Genomic DNA, 17,410 nt, shown 5'->3' on the forward strand with positions numbered 1-17,410 from the left:
TCTAGCTACCAATGTTATAATATTTTCATGAGAATAAGACTTTATATACTACAAAACTCTGAGTTACTGTAATTATTTTGAAATAAAAATTATTTTTCCTCTAGTCTTTTCTCTCTGTACAGCAGTTCCTGAATAAATATCATAAATAGGCAGGCAGTCCTGAAAAGGACCAAGTATTGGGTGAGTGTAAATTTTCTCACATAGTGATTTTATTTTTTCCTTTCTTCTGAAAATAGGTATTGTGAAAGCAGCCATGGCTACAGAATCTCCACGAAGACCTAGCCGATGTACTGGGGGAGTGGTGGTTCGTCCTCAGGCTGTAACGTAAGAAACTTTAAAATAAGCCCAATGGCTTATGAAGTTTGGGGCTCATTTATTTCTCTAGCCATGACCTGTAGTTAAAGTGGTTTTTTATTTTCAGAGTAGTGCTTACTTTTGGAAGATACTTTAAAATTTTGGCCTTATCAGATAAGTAAAGCCTTTGAGAGAGTGGTATGGAGGACATTTATTTTTTTCTCAGCCAAAGGTAGAGCCTATTACACTTACAGTCTATATTCCCTTCCCTCATCTGGAACACTGCAGCAAGGCAAATCCTATTTGTCTCTAGTCAATTTTCTCTCCCACTTTGAACTTTCTTTTCTTCAAGGCTCTCATATCACTCTCTTCCCCACCATTTTATATGAGGAACTCATCTCATACTTAACTGAGAAAATTGAGACCATTTACTGAGAACTCCCATTCACCTTACCCTCTTGACTATATTTTTAATGTCTTCCTTCAAGTTTAATGAAGTTCCAAGGCTTATCCTTCTGGATATATTCTTTTTTTTTTAATTTTTTTTAAACCCTTAACTTCTGTGTATTGACTTATAGGTGGAAGAGTGGTAAGGGTAGGCAATGGGGGTCAAGTGACTTGCCCAGGGTCACATAGCTGGGAAGTGTCTGAGGCCAGATTTGAACCTAGGACCTCCCATCTCTAGGCCTGGCTCTCAATCCACTGAGCTACCCAGCTGCCCCCTGGATATATTCTTGATTGTAAATCTCTAAAATAGTTTGTCCTCACAATAATTTTTACTCTTTCTAATCTTCAATCTCTCACTAACTATTGGCTCCTTCCCTACAGAGTATAAGTATGTCCATGTCTCCTCAGTCTTTAAAAACCCTAACTTGACATTTGCCTGTTGGCTAGCTATCATCCTGTATCTATTCATCCCTTCCTATACAACCTTTTTTGAGGAAAAAAAGCCACTATAGTAGTGGCTTTCCTTTGCTTTTACTCACTTCTAAACATTCTATATCTGCATTATAACCTTATCATTTAAGTGAAATTGTTCTCTCCAAAGTTACCAGTGATCTTTTATTTGCCAAATCTAAATGACCTTTTTTAAAGTCTTCATGTTAACCTCTACACAGCATTTGATCTTGGTGACTAACTTACCCTCTTGAAAATTTTCTCTCTGGGTTTTTGTGCCATTGTTCTCTTTTGTTTCTCTTCCTTTTGGGATGACTAATACTTCTCAATCTCTTTTGCTGGATGTTCATCTCTGTCACATCCATTAACTGTAGATATCCTCCCAAGTTTCTGTCCTGGGACTATTTGCCCTTTTTCTTCCATATTGTTGATCTTTTGATCTCTTATGTGTTGAACTCTCATCTCTTTGCAATGATTCCCAGATTTGTTTATCCATCCCTAGTCTCTTTTCTAAGCTTTAACCCAGTTCTACCAACTGCCTAGTAGACATTTTGAACAAGATGTCCTATAGGCATCTCAAACTCAATATAGCTGAAAGAAAATCATTATTTTTCTCTCCAAGTCTTCCCTCTTTTCCCATTTTCCTTAAAAAAAGAAAAAAATTGTTTTTTATATTAAAAATTTTTTTTGTTTCAAATTGTCTCCTTCTCCCTCACTTATTGAGAAGGCAAGAAATATTATGTCAATTACACATGCGAAATCATGTAAAACATTTCCATATTAGTCATAATGCTGAACTAGGTAGCTCAGTGGATAGAGTGCTGGGCCTAGAGTCAGGGAGACCCGAGTTCAAATCTGGCCTCAGATACTAGCTGTGTAACCTTGTGCAAGGCTCTTAACCTCTCTTTTCCTTAATCCACTGAAGAAGGAAATGGCAAACCACTTCAGTATATACAAAAGAAACTTCTTGGACATTATTGGTATGCTGTGATTCTTAGAGTCACAAAGAATCGGAGATAATTGAACAATTGAAAGACAACATGTTGCAAAAAAAGCAAGAAAAATAAAGTGAAAAAAATTATTCTTCAATTTGTACTCAGACTTCATCAAAATAGCATTTTTCATCATAAATCCTTCAAAATTGTTTTGGATCATTGTATCGATCATAGTAGAGAAATTTTTCACAATTGATAATCCTTACAACATTCCTCTTACAATGTTCTGGTTCTGCTCACTTCACTTTGCATCAGTTCATAATAAATCTTCCCAGATTTTTCTGAAACCATCCTACTCAACATTTTTTATAGCACAACAATATGATATCATGATCTCATGTCACTTCTGTATTCTTTTTTTTTTATATACTTCTGTCTTGAAATCAATATTAAGTATTGATTCTAATGCAGAAGAGCAATAAGGACTATTAGGATAAAGTGACTTGCCCAGAATCACACAGATTTGAACCCAGGTCTTCTAACTCTAGGCCTAGTACTCTATTCACTGTGCTACCTACCTGCTTTTTTCCCCATTATACTTAAGAGCAACACCATCCACTTAAGTTACCCAGGATCAAAACTTTGGTGTTATCCTTTACTCCTTACCCTTATCCCATACATCTAGTCATTTGCCAGATCTTGTCATTTCCAACTTGGAAATACTTCTTCAATATATTTCCTCTTCTGGCTACTCAAACACCATCTTAGTTTAGACCTGTATCCCCTCTTATCTTGCAGTAGCTTTTTTTTTTTTTTTAATTGGTCTTTCTGCCTTCAGGCTCTTCTCTTTCCAAAGTGAATTGTCTAAAGTACAGGTCTGACCATGTTATCTTCCTTCTCAATAAATTCCAATGGCTCCGAATTACCTTTAGAATCCATTATGAAGTCCTTTGTTTAGCATTTAAAAACTTCATATTCTTGTCCCTTCCTACCTTTCCAGGCTTTTTATGTTACTTCTCTCCATACTCCCTCTGACACAGCTATACATGTCTACTTGCTGTTTTTTGCTCAGTCTCCTGACTCCTTGAAAAAAACCATACTTGAACCTTGAACAAGAACTCTAAATGCCTTCTAACCATAAACTTTCTGTCCTTCTACATTCTTCATCATCTTTCTAACTCACCACAGATCTCTTCTTTGTTCTCAAGATTACCTAACTCCAAATCCACTGTAGGCCAGTATTTTCCCAGATGATTTGTTATAGCAGCTCAGATTTTACTTTTCTTTTCCAATCTTAACTCACTTTAATTCAGTAGTTGAAATACATAGGCTTTCCTTTACTCTTAAATGTCCCTGCCCTTTTACTTTTTGTCTCTTTCCTATTCTTAACTATGGATTATATCCATCATGTTTTGGTGTACCCAGCTGACCTGTTCTTGGATCTTTTTTTCTCCGTCTCTTTTTTGATGATGCCTTCATGGTTCCTAAGGGATTCCTATATCATCTATGCCACTAGTTAAATGAATCCAAACTTAGCTTTTTTTCAGGCCTAATTTTTCATCACCAACTAGCTATTGAATATTTCCAGCTGGATGGCCTATAGACATCTTAAGCTTATGATCAAAACAGATCTCATTCCTGCCTTCTATTCCCCTCTATCCTCTCTAATTCCCAACTTTACTTAACTGTGTTGAGAGTACTGTGTACCATCTTTCTAATTAACATGTTCACAAGCTGGGTATTCTCCTTGAACTCTTCTCATATATCATTAGTTGTCAGATCTTGCTGATTCTACCTCCACAATATATCTCACATCCATATCCTTCTGTTCACTAACATTGCTTTTATTTTAATTTAGACCTTTCTTACCTTTTGCCTAGATTATTGTATCTCTGTCCTAAATGATATCCCTTACTCCAGTTTTTCCCCGTTTAATCTGTTTTCCAAATAGCTGCCAAGCTGATGATCTTATAACTCTTATATCACAGGTCTAACTATATTACAGGGGCAGGTAGGTGGTGTAGTGGATAGAGCACAGGGCCTGAAGTCAGAAAGACTTGAGTTTAAATCCGGCCTCAGACATTAGCTTTGTGACCTTGGGTAAATCACTTCCCCCACTGGCCCCAGTTTCCTCTTCTGTAAAATGAGGTGGAGAAGGAAATGGTAAACCACTCCACTATCTTTACCCAACCGCGGTCTCAAATAGTCAGATCCAACTGAAATGCCTGAACAGAAACAGTAAAAAAACCCTATCATTCATTCTTTGGTGACTTCTAGTTGCTTTTAGTAAAAAGTACCATCCATCTACCCATTTTATTTACAGGCTTTATAATCTATCTCTTACCTACTTTTCCTGGCTAAATATTCTTCATTATATATTTTAGTTCAGCCAAATTCTCTTATTTGCCCTTTCCATTTTATTACATGCTATTTATTGTCTCCTTTCCTTTTTACAGGCTCAAGTGCTCTCCCTCTTCTTATTTACCTCAGAATCCCTGCTTCTTTCAAGGCACAGCTGAAGCACCATCTCCTCCACAAATTCTTTCCTGCTTCTTATTTTCCTTCCCTAGTTGTTAATGTTCTCTCCCCCTAAATTACTTCATATTTACATTGTATATATTTTGATTTACTTGCTGCATTCATATTATTTTTCCCTGATTAAAATATAAACTTGAGAGCAGGACTATTTTTGGGGTCTATTCTCAGTGCTTTGTACCATGCTTAGTACACAGTGGGCATTTAATAAATGATAATGGAATGAATTAACTAACTACTGACACTGCTTTAAAACATAAGTAGCTTTTACCCCCTCCATTCCTTCTCTTTCATTAGAGTCATTGAATTTAAACTGTGTACGTGACTGGGCAAGTTACCTTCTTGGGACCTCAGTTTCTTCTTCTGTTAAAGGAGAAAAGTTAAGCTAGATTCATATAATGACTTTCAACTTTAAATTCATTGATTGATCTTATAAACTTGCTCAAGTTTTAAAATAAAGTCATTGTCTTATTTGGAAAACACAAGGACCTGTTTTTATTCTTTCTCAAGAAAACATTAATCTCTGTTGATTTTTATTATAGCTGAATGTTTCCATTTTTGCTATGCATTTTTGTGTATGCTTTTCAGTGCCATGCATGCTTGTGACAGATACTAATGAAATAATTTTTTGCATCTTAATATTTAAATTATTCCTGATAGTTTTTGTTTTGTAGTTTCTCTTTGTTGTTGTAGAATGAAAAGGAAGTAAATTTAAGGAAACCAGATGATATATGTCATAATTTTTGGGAAAAAAAGTATTGTGCTTTATGTACAATTTATAATAGCTTTGATCATCTTCTTACTTTGATTATTTTTGTTTACAGCTAGCACTTGTAGGGTCTTTGGGTGATTTTAAATACTTGGGATAACTCAAGCTTTTCTGTATCATTGGCAAGTTACATTAACAATGTTACTTTGTACCTCCTTTTAGACAAATCTTTCACACCTTTAATCTTGCCTTCAGAGTCATGGGGCCTTAATGACTGTAGTATTACATCTTTACATTCTGCACCTGCAACATAATATTGTTTCAGATTTAGAGGTCAGACACTTAGTATGGTCATCAACATTTGTTTTAGTCCTAACTAGGGCAATGTGTTGCTCTGACTCAGAAGTTAACATCTTTTTTAAGTAACTAGGGCTTCTATCAATAGAGTTTATTTTCTGTCATCATTTTAAACATAGATCACAATGGATCTGCAGGTATGAAGAATGACTTTATCAAGAGGTGAAGGCTATTAATATGCCAGGAAGGAATTCTGTATATATCTTCATTTTGTATTTTTTCCTATGTTGTTAAGTTTTATTTCTAAGAAAAAAAATTTAAAGTTCTCAAGTCAGTTACATTCAAGTTTTTTAGGTTATCAGAGAGGCTTATGAGACTAGAAAAATCAAACTGCCCAAATTGGACATGTTGAAGAAAACTGTGGGATGGAAATTGAACTCTTTTTTTCTCGAGTTGACTCATTCAGAGGGGAGGCTAACTCAGAACTTATAAACTGATCTTTTTCCTTTACTTACATTGTGTTCTACTATCTTAAGCTTTCTTGGTGATTTTTCTTCATTTTCTTTTCTTTTTTTTTTCAGGGAGCAGTCTTATATGGAAAGCGTTGTGACCTTCCTTCAGGATGTGGTGCCACAGGTAAGTGACTTGCTCTGCCTCTGGAAATGTTTTTATATTTTGCCTCATGTAGGTGGGAAACATTTTGTTTTATTTACCTTAGTCAGGTTCCAATAGAATTTTGCTCTTTTACCACCCAGGGTTTCAGTTGAAAGACTTTCTTTAGTTGTGGCTGTGCAACGTTTGATCTGTCTTGAGAAGATTTTGTTTTTTGGCTTTTGTTGGTGTGGAACAGTCCAGTGGAGTAACATAATAGCTCATTTACTGCCTTCTGGGATGACTTTGCTGGGAGAATGAGAGTCCCTGGGATTGGATCTTTTTTCCTAGTTCTACTCCCATGGCCTTTTCTCTTTATCTCAACATTCTGTGTTTGTAGAATGTGATGTGCAATTTGGTCAATTGGAAATTAGACTTAAACACAAAACTGCATCTATTTTGTTGTTGAACAAGTTTTAAAGCTATATATGCAAAGGCCTAGTTATCCTATTACTCCGAACTGTTTTTTCCCTAGATAGTTAGGTTTTTATATACCACTTTTATATAAAATATTTGTTCTTTCCCAGTTGTAGTAGTAGAAGTTGGAATGCTTTGGAATTTTCTTTGAAGAATATAGGGCCTCATCAGTAGTAAAATAATTAGGATTTCCTGGATACATAAATTCTGTTTCTACTTAAATTTTCTTCTGTTATCAGTTTTGTCTGATAGTCCCTTGGAGAGCTAGTACTCCTGAGACTTGTTGTCCTTCTTATGCAGAGGAAAGAGAATAAAAGTGATTATACTACTACTACTACTACTACTACTACTACTACTACTACTACTACTACTACTACTACTACTACTACTACTACTAAATAGCTAACATTTCTGTGGCTAATATGTGTTAGCACTGTGCTAAGCACTTTATAATTATGATCTTATTTGATCCTCACAATAACCCTGAGAGGGAGGTGCTATTATTAACACCCATTTTATAGATAAGAAAAATGAAGCAAACATTGGTTAAGTGAATTGCCCAGGGTCACTCAACTAGTGTCTGAGACAGATTTGAACTTTGGCCTTCTTGACTCCAGACCTGGTTCTATCCCCTATATGACACCTGACCTAGAATAATCTAGAATAGATACTAGAATTATCTCTAGAAGTACTGAATTTAGGGAGGAGACTTCATGACTATGACTTTTTTCTCCTCTTCCCATGCCATCCTGAACCCTGTTGTTGAAAAAAAGCTATTAGTAAATATGCCACACCAACTTTGAGGATCGTTTAAATAGTCCTAAAATACGGTTTATGATTGCTTTAAATAAAACAGTCATACAAGGGAAAGTAGCAGTGGACAGTCAGAAGAAGAGTAAAAATGAAGTAGAAACAGAACTTGAGTATCCAGGAAACATGTCTAATTCTTTTTTCATATTTAAAAACTTTAAGCATATACTATTAGAAGAAAAGGCACGATATGAAAACTAATTCTGTATTAGAACAGACCAAGCTAAAGTCTAGTTAAGGAGACTAAATTCATAAAATAACAGGAGAATTTTAGGAGACTATAAGTTATCAATTGCAAAATACCATAGAACAAATTTCGTTCTGGCTTTGTGTCAAGGATAAGTCACTTGACCTCTTTCTAAGACAGTATGAGTTGTTGATTTGATTCCATAGAAGAAATTTCTGAGATGGGAGGGCCCCACACTGATAAATTTATGGTTTGGACAAAAAAATTGTATAATGTTACGTAATGTCTTAGTCTCCTGTAAGTGCCTTATAATTATAGATTGTGAAAACTGTCAGTGGAAACTACACTGATGAAATGACAAGAATACAAGTTATTTTTTAATTTGTCTTATTGCCTCCTTCCTCCTGTTTATTAGACTATGTAAGTTGAGGACAAGAAGTGAAAGACTGGAGGTAAGGAGAAGAATGTAGAAGGTTATGAAAATAGTTTAGGCAAAATATGATAAGAGCAAAATTATGGTTGATTAAAGTAGGAATGCAGAGTTGGGATCATAGGATAAGAGAGAGACTGGAGAGGTAGAATCAGTTAGAATTTATTGATCAGGGTCTAGGGTGAGGTAGACAGAAGAGAGAGTTGACTACAAGGTTTTGAGCCTAGATGATAGTGATAATAACAGAAAAGGAGATGCTGAAAGAGCAAAGGTAGATTCTGATGGAGAGATGCTTGATTTTTGAAGAAGGGAAATAAATTGAGGCAGAGTTATGTAATAAGGAAAAATTAGTTTGATCTTAGAAACAGAAACTAGGAATTTCTGTGGGTAATCTAATAAGGGAGGTGGAGAGGAGAATGATTAATTTCTAGAGAAACTTACATCAGGTGGTAGAATTTAGGTAGAATTTAGGTTTGATGTGTCAGGCCTCTATAACAAGATAAGCTTTGGAATATGTCCATGGAAAGAGAAGTGGATGAAGAATGTATATAGTCTGATATATAGTCTGATCAGCTAAAGGATCCCTGTAATCTTCTAAGCAGTTGTCTGATCCCCCCTTACTATCTGTGGCTTAGAGTTCTGGAAGCCTTGACTGCTACTTCAGTTGAGTAGGATCCTTTTGCTTAAGTGGATCCTGCCCTGGTATGCTGTGTTCCACTTCTACCCCAGTGCACAAGATCCCTCATGAAGGCTTTCTAAGTTGGTTTGGACTGAAAAATTACTTCACCTTTTATTTTTTTGGGTTATGCTGCTCCAGAATTTGTTTTGAGGCATTATATCATTGCTTTTTAGAGGGTAATTTGTTAGAAATAAGAAGGGTCCCTTTACCTGCTCCACTATCTTGGCTATATCCCAGCTCACTTTTCTTTTAAAGAATATGTAATATATAAGATCAAAGAGGCGACTGTGGAGCATTAGGTAGATTTGAATTATAATCTGGCCTCATATATTTCCTAGTTGTGAGACCTTATATAAGTCATTTAACTGCTAACACAAAGATTCACTGAATCCTCTTGAGGAGGAAATGGTGAACCATTCTAGTATCTTTGCTAAGAAAACCCCATGCAAAGGTATAGTTTAGTGATGGCAAAACTTTTAGAGACTGAGTACCCAAATGGGAATCCTCATGCTGCATGTGAGCCACCCTCCCACCCCCAACCTTATCCCAGATAGGGGAGAGAGGAAGTGCTCCCATTGGGCTGCTGGGCACAGATGATGTGAGAAATGTCCTCAGACTTGTGTGAAGAATGGGAAGGGAGCAATTCCTCAGGCACACATGCCATAGGTTCATCAACATGACGATATATTGTCCATGGGGTAATGGAAAGTTGAACATGACTGAAAGAATAAACAATCACAAATATAATAAAATTAATCTTTAGCTTTTAAAGTTGTATTGCTTGTCTGGCTTCCTTTTTGGCCTTTTCTTTTTTAATTTATAAATAAAGTGTCTTTATCACTCTCTCTTCCCCTCCCTCCCCCCGTCCTCTCACATTCCATGTCATTAGAAATAAAAATAAAGAAAAAAGCGTTACTGTGAAAATATGCATAGTCAAGTAAAATGGCCGGATTAACCATATCTGAAAATGCATGTTTTATTCTGTTTTTGAGTGTGTCTCTTCTCTCAAGTTTCATCATCACTGTTGGTGGCATATTCCAATTGAAGCTTGTCAACTGTAGGGAGGTCAGATGAAGATTTGAGAGTAGCCACCTAAGACCCCTGGTTGAAATCATGAAAGTGAATGAGTTCTTTTGGATGAAGAAATCAAAGCCATATATAGGTATATGAAAAAAACATTCTAAATCACACTGATTAGAGGAATGCAAATCAAAATAATTCTGAGATCTCAAACCTCTCAAATTAGCTAAAATTATACAAGGATAAAATGTCAAATGTTGGAGATGTGGAAAAATTGGGACATTAATACACTGTTGTTGGAACTGGTAACTGATTTTGGAAAGTAATTTGGAATTTTGCCCAAAGACTGATAAAACTGTGTATACTCTCAGATCCAGCTGTAGTACTATTGCATCTGTTTTCCATTGAGGTCAGGAAGAAAGGAAAAGAACCTATATCTTCCAATATATTTGTAGCAGCTCTCTTGGTGAAGTCAAAGGTTGGGGAATGTCTGCACAAATTGTGATATATAATTGTGATTGAATTCTAATGTGTCATAAGAAACAATGAGCAGGTTAATGAAGTTATGAAGTAATGGAAGTAATGAAAAGTGAAATGAGTAGAACCAAAAGAACATTAAATTCAGCTACAGAATTAATATTTGAAGAATAACTTGTGAATTCCCACCACTTGAGAGAACTGAAAAATAGAAACGTGAAAGACACAATCTCCCTTTCTCTCCCTCCCACCCTCCTTTCCTCCGTCCCACTCTCCCTCCCTCCCTCTTCTTACCTTCCCCCCCCCCCCACTGTTGTTATATGATACCTTTTATGTGTGGGGTGTGGAGGAAAGAGCAGGGATACTTGGGGAAAAAACTATATTAAATAATTTTTCTTTTTAAAAAGAGGGAAAAAAGATAAATTTTCCCCTCTGTTAAAAAAAAAGCGAACAAACTCCTGATTTTTGGGAATCATGAGCTCAGTCTTAGAGTGTGTCTACAGTTAATGAACATGAAGGAAGTACCCAGTAAGTAATGGTATGGCTTTAGACCATAGGCAGAGAGTTGGGTCATAGGTCCAGCTTCTATCTCAGCCTGCAGAGGATTAGCCAGGTGTAGGCATCCTAGTCTAAAGGGGATGTTACAATTCTGTTACCCTGCACCAGCAAAGTTTTCCAATTGGCTGATCAGGGCAGCATCCAGTAGCATTTTGATGTTGCTTAGACCTAAATTCAGGTCAGGAACTTGTAGACTTCGTACCAGTAGGGTAGTAATCTCAATTTGTCTGGCATCAGGGCACTTTGGGGACACTAAAAGCTTATAAGTCCCCAAGATCCAAGAAAAAACACAATGCTTAATATGCCAAGAAAGCAGGACCAGCTCATACCTTCTTGAAAGAAACTTTAAAATGAAAACTTATAGTCAAACATCATAGCCAAAGTCCAGAGCTTTCAAGTCAAATTAAAAATACTGCAAATAACTAGAAAGAAAGAATTCAGGTATTCAGGATCATTCATGTTTTAGCAGTCACCACTATTAAGGAGCAGAAAGCTTGGAACATGAGAGCCAAGAATAACTTGTCCAGCAAAACTAGGTATAATGCTACAGGAGGTAAAAAAAAATGGAACGTTAATGAAATAGGGGACTTTTAAGCATTTCTGAATTAACAACCAGAGCTTGAAATTCAACTGGAAATTGGAATTTAAAGCAAAATAAGAGAAATATAAAAAGGTAAAAATGAATGAATGAATGAAGGACTAAAGGACTAAAGGATAAAATGCTTACTTTCATATATGGGAAGAAGGGGGTACTTTTCTTCCCTCCTATCCTTGACTTTTCAGAAGTCATAGAGGAAGTCTAATTAGATAGGATTTAAGAGTGGTTGGTTCTATTGGATCCTGATGATCTAAAGAGAAAAATGTCAAGAGAGGAAGAATACATGGGGTTGGGGGAGAGGGAGAATGAAGAGAGAAAGGAAGGGAAAGGAAAATTATCTCCCTATCTCAGAATTTGCAAGTATATTATACATCAATGCTAATGAGGAGAGGGATGAAAAGAATAGCTCACAAACCTTACTCTTCTCTGAATTATTCAAAAAGGAGAAAATTTATATATACTGTTGTGAGGAAGATTACTTAATTATTATTTAGGAGACCTAGCAGGAAGGGCTGGAGAATTCTAAATGGAATGGGGAAACAGGAAGTGTGGTTCTCTCTCTCTCTGAGACGGACTCCATGGTGGTTGGGACAAGTTGTAACTGATCCTGGGAGACCTCAGAGGAAGTGAAGTTTGCACCCAGATTTCTTGATATCCAGAAGGAAGACTGGCATCTACTAGTGGGAGATTTTTGGTAGAGACTATTAATCCCAACCTGAGTTGCAGGTTAACTTGGGCTGGGTTAGCTCCCAAAATCTGCCCACCTGAAGGAGTGTAGATAGTGGTCCTGGAGAAGCTACAACATCGCTGGAGTGTGTCAGGACTCTGCTGTGAGGATATCCACTTTAGTCCTGCTATTCTTTTGGCCCTGTCTTGCTTTACGTTTAGTTCACTGTAGATAAGTCCCTCCCCTGACCATGTGGTTTGCCCATAGTCTGGAAGTGTAGAAACCCCTATTCCCATCCTTTAGACCATAGTTCCCTAAATTAAATTTGTTACAAACCCTCTTTTGCTTGCTAGTTTCCACAGGCCCCTTATCTAGATGGTGCAGGGTGACAGTTAGGCCTAACTGTCATTTCTGTCAACAGACATTTCCCCTAACATTTAAACCCAGTCTCCCTAACTTGTTTAGTCCCACCTTTTGTCATTCTTGTCTCCTACTCACCCTTCTGAACCCACATATAATATTTAAGTTAACTTCCCTGGTTTTCCCCATAAGAATACACACACAGAGCTGGGTATAGATATATATTTCACTCCAAAAAGATAGAAGGGAAAGAGAAGAAGGGGTGAGAAAGACTTAGAAAGATGAGAGGGGGGACTAGCTCTAAGCAAAACAATCTAATTAGGGACACAAAAATATTTATAGCTCTTTATAATGTGGCAAAGAATGGGGATCTGAGTCACTCATGAATTGGGGAATGACTGAACAAATTATCATATAGTAATACAATGAAATATTGTGTTATACAAAATGATGGTGATGACTTCAGAGAAGGACTTTTATGAACTGTAACAGAGTAAACAGAACCAGAACAACTTATATGACAACAAATATGATGATAAAAAACTTGGGAAACATTTAGGAACTCTTATCAGTGCAACGATCAATAAGTTCCAGAGGACTAATGATGAAGTATGTCAATTACTTCCTAATGGAGAGGTGAAGGACTCAGGAATGCAGAATGAGACTTTTTTTGGACATAATATATAAATTTCTACATATATAGAGTTTGCATTCTATACATATTTATAACATTTTGCTTTTCTTTCGTTTTAAATTTGGGATGGTTAGGGTGTGAGGGTAAGAGGATTTTTACTGATTGAAAAAAGTTGCATAATTAAAAGTAACATGCATGTTAAATTTCTGTGGTGATTTTTACCCAAGTTGTTCTTAGATAATGGAAATTTATTTTCATGTAGTCCAAAAACTTTTTATTTTTAAAAAATTTTGATATTTTTAATTATTTAACTTATTAATTTAGAATTTTTTCCATGGTTACATGATTCATATTCTTTCCCTCCTCTCTTCTCTCCCCCTCCTAGAGCCGATGAGCAATTCCACTGGTTTTTACATGTATCATTGTTTAACAGCTATTTCCATATTATTAATATTTGCAATAGAGTGATCATTTAAAGACAACATCCGCAATCATATATAAATTGAACCATCTAGATAATTTCCTGTAGGGAGAAAATTGTTTCAGATTCTTGTGTTGTTTTTTCATATTGCTATTTTTATGGGGCTGACTACCTAAATCTGGGGCTAATGAAGTTGGAGAAGGAGATAGGTAGTTTTAGTTTAGTACTTGCTATACAGGAAGCTCTCTGGAGTTTGAATAGAAGAGGAGCATTACAAGGCATATAGTTTTAGTTAAAACAGTTCTTATTTGGTCTTTGAGTTATTAAAAGTTGTAGAATATGATTTTAATATAAATATTTTTATTTCCCATCTAGGCTTATAGTGGAACACCTCTCACAGAAGAGAAGGAGAAAATAGTATGGATCAGATTTGAAAATGCAGATTTAAATGGTATGGTTTTATTCTTATGCATGCTATTGAAATACTGAATATTGAAATGTTTACAATTGAGCTGATTACATGAGAACTCTTGCCTTGGCTCTATATTATCTTTTTTTAAGATGGTTAGTTTTAATTTTGGTGAAGTTGTATGGAATTTATAAATTAGTATAATTATAATATAAAATAGTCTTTTGTGATGAAAATTAATTTCATCTTTTTCTCTTAGATTTAAAAAATTCAAAATATTGAAATACAATTTTAAAGACTTTCCTCAAAACCACATAAAAGATGGGGACCCACGTTCTATATGAACATCTTAATTTTCAGTTTGACATCACTCATTTCCTAAGAAGGTTTTATAAGATAGTGAATGGATATTGGGATTGGACTCAAAAGAGTTATTTGATTTGATAAAGAGCCTTGGTTATTTGACCATGGGCACACCACTTAATATTTTTGAACTCATAGCATTCTCATCTATAAAATGGGAATAATAATAATGTTACAGCTGTTTTTAGGATAAGATGAAATAAGGTAGGTAAAGCACTTTTGTTTGTCTGTAAGGGTTAGAAAGAGTAGTTGCCAATTGTAATAATTACAGTTAAAATTATGAGGCTGTTAGTAGCTTTAACAATTTAGTTTAATTGAAATAGAGATAGTAAAACGATGGAAATATAGGAAGGAGGTAGAGAATTGCCTAGCCTACTGTCCTAGAGTCTTTTCTGATGAACTCCAGCTCACCCTCAATCTTCAGACAGAAGAGCACGAGAATCTCTTCAGTAAGAGTCCCCAGAGTAAGCATCTCCCTTCAGGCCAAATCATCAATGTAGGAATCTGAATCTGAGTCTGAGAGTCCCTTCAGCAAGGGCCGCCAGTGTAAGAGAGAGCTCCTTCAACAAGAGACTGAATCTGAGTGCCTCTAGAGCAGGGGTCAGCAATATATGGCTCTAGAGCCATATCTGGTTCTTTCTGTAGGAGCCATAAAGTTAATTTTTTTTTCAGGCGCTGTTAGAGGAGCTCGCACTGTGAGCACTATATGGCTCATGAAATTACATTTTAAAAAATGTGGTGTTTATGACTCTCATGGCCAAAAAGGTTGCCCACCCCTGCTCTAGAGCATGAGTGGGAATCAGAATGCCCCATTTCATACTGGGTCTCACCTTATAAACATTTATCTCCACCTACTAGTTCTCCCACCTGACACCTCAGGAACCAACCATAGTTCCTTAATTTGTCTGGCACTGCCCTGTGTGCCTCTGGGATCAATTTTCTGTTTCTGATAAAGTATCTTTAAGTTCCTGACTGATTAAATTAAAAGGGAGGGGAATTCCAAATTCCTGATTGATTAAGTTAAAAAAAAAACAAAGGGAGTATTAATTCCCTTTTCACATGCTTTTTTTTTTTTTTTAAACCCTTACCTTCCCTCTTGGAGTCAATACTGTGTATTGGCTCCAAGGCAGAAGAGCAGTAAGGGGTAGGCAATGGGGATCAAGTGACTTGTCCAGGGTCACACATCTGGGAAGTGTCTGAGGTCAGATTTGAACCTAGGACCTCCTGTCTCTAGGCCTGGCTCTCAATCCACTGAGCCACCCAGCTGCCCCCCTGATAATCCCCATTTTAAGATATTAAAGTTGCCATTCAGGTTATGTGTTTTGCCTGAGATAATACAAATATTATTTGTCAGAGCTAGGTTTTAATTCAAGGTTTCTCTAAATCCAACCCTTTATTTTCATTTTGTCACCTTGCCTTTAATGAAGAAAAGATATAAACATTTTTTTAAACCCTTATCTCTTGCCTTAGAATTAACACTTAGTATTCTTTCTTTCTTTCTTTTTTTAAACATTTATTAATATTTATATTTTAGAAAAGTTAACATGGTTACAAGATTTAAGCTCTTACTTTCCCCTTCACCCCCCGACCACCCCCCGACCCTGGCCGATATGCATTTCCACTGGTTTTAACATGTGTCATTAATCAAGACCTATTTCCAAATTGTTGAAAGTTGCATTGGTGTGGTACTTTCCATCCCCTATCATGTCCTCATCATCCCATGCATTCAAGCAGTTGATTTTCTTCTGTGTTTCCTCTCCTGCTGTTCTTCCTCTGAATGTGGGTAGCATTTTTTTCCATCAATCCCTCAGAATTGTCCAGGTCATTGCATTGCTGCTAGTACAGAAGTCCATTGCATTTGATTTTACCACAGTATATCAGTCTCTGTGTACAATGTTCTTCTGGCTCTGCTTCTTTCACTCTGCATCAGTTCCTGGAGGTCTTTCCAATTCACATGGAATTCCTCCAGTTTATTATTCCTTTTAGCACAATAGTATTCCATCACTAGCATATACCACAGTTTGTTCAGCCATTCCCCAATTGAAGGACATACCCTCATTTTCCAGTTTTTTGCCACCACAAAAAGCGTGGCTATAAATATTTTTGTGCAAGTCTGTTTATCTATGATCTCTTTGGGGTACAAACCCAACAATGGTATGGCTGGATCAAGGGGTAGACATTCTTTTATAGCCCTTTGAGCATAGATCCAAATTGCCATCCAGAATGGTTGGATCAGTTCACAGCTCCACCAGCAATGCATTAATGTCCCAACTTTGCCACATCCCCTCCAACATTCATTACTCTCCCCTTCTTTCATTTTAGCCATTCTCCCCACCCATGGCCGATGCGCATTTCCACTAGTTTTGTCATGTGTCCTTGATCAAGACCAATTTCCAAATTGTTGGTAGTTGCATTGGTGTGGTAGTTTCGAGTCCACACCCTCAATCATGTCCACCCCGACCCATGCCTTCAAGCAGTTGTTTTTCTTATATGTTTCCTCTCCTGCAGTCCTTCCTCTAAATGTGGGTAGCATCTTTACCATAAATCCCTCGGAATTGTCCTGGGTCATTGTATTGCTGCTGGTACAGAGGTCCATTACATTCAATTTTACCACAGTATATCAGTCTCTGTGTATAGAGTTCTTCTGGCTCTGCTCCTTTCGCTCTGCATCAGTTCCCGGAGGTCTCTCCAGTTCACCTGGAACTCCTCCAGTTTATTATTCCTTTTAGCACAATAGTATTCCATCACCCGCATATACCACAGTTTGTTCAGCCATTCCCCAATTGAAGGACATCCCCTCCTTTTCCAATTTGTTGCCACCACAAAAAGCGCAGCTATGAATATTTTCGTACAAGTCTGTTTATCTATGATCTCTTTGGGGTACAAACCCAGCAATGGTATGGCTGGATCAAAGGGAAGGCATTCTTTTATAGCCCTTTGAGCATGATTCCAAATTGCCAGCCAGAATGGCTGGATCAGTTCACAGCTCCACCAGCAATGCATTAATGTCCCAATTTTGCCACATCCCCTCCAACATTCATTACTCTCCCCTTCTTTCATTT

At 36.6% G+C, this 17,410-nt stretch overlaps 1 protein-coding gene across 1 annotated transcript in view; it reads left to right on the forward strand.

Annotated features, from left to right (window-relative positions):
- Positions 1-247: 247 nt before the first annotated feature.
- Positions 248-17,410, forward strand: part of BCAS3 (BCAS3 microtubule associated cell migration factor) — an 881,625-nt gene continuing 864,462 nt past the window's right edge. Inside the window, exons 1-3 of the mRNA XM_044671669.1 lie at positions 248-324; positions 6,249-6,303; positions 13,952-14,027. Coding sequence (XP_044527604.1) covers positions 254-324; positions 6,249-6,303; positions 13,952-14,027 — 202 coding nt within the window. The 5' untranslated portion in view covers positions 248-253. The remainder of the gene's footprint in view (positions 325-6,248; positions 6,304-13,951; positions 14,028-17,410) is intronic.

Source organism: Gracilinanus agilis, chromosome 4 (assembly GCF_016433145.1).
Source record: "Gracilinanus agilis isolate LMUSP501 chromosome 4, AgileGrace, whole genome shotgun sequence".
NCBI classification, from domain to species: Eukaryota; Metazoa; Chordata; class Mammalia; order Didelphimorphia; family Didelphidae; genus Gracilinanus; species Gracilinanus agilis.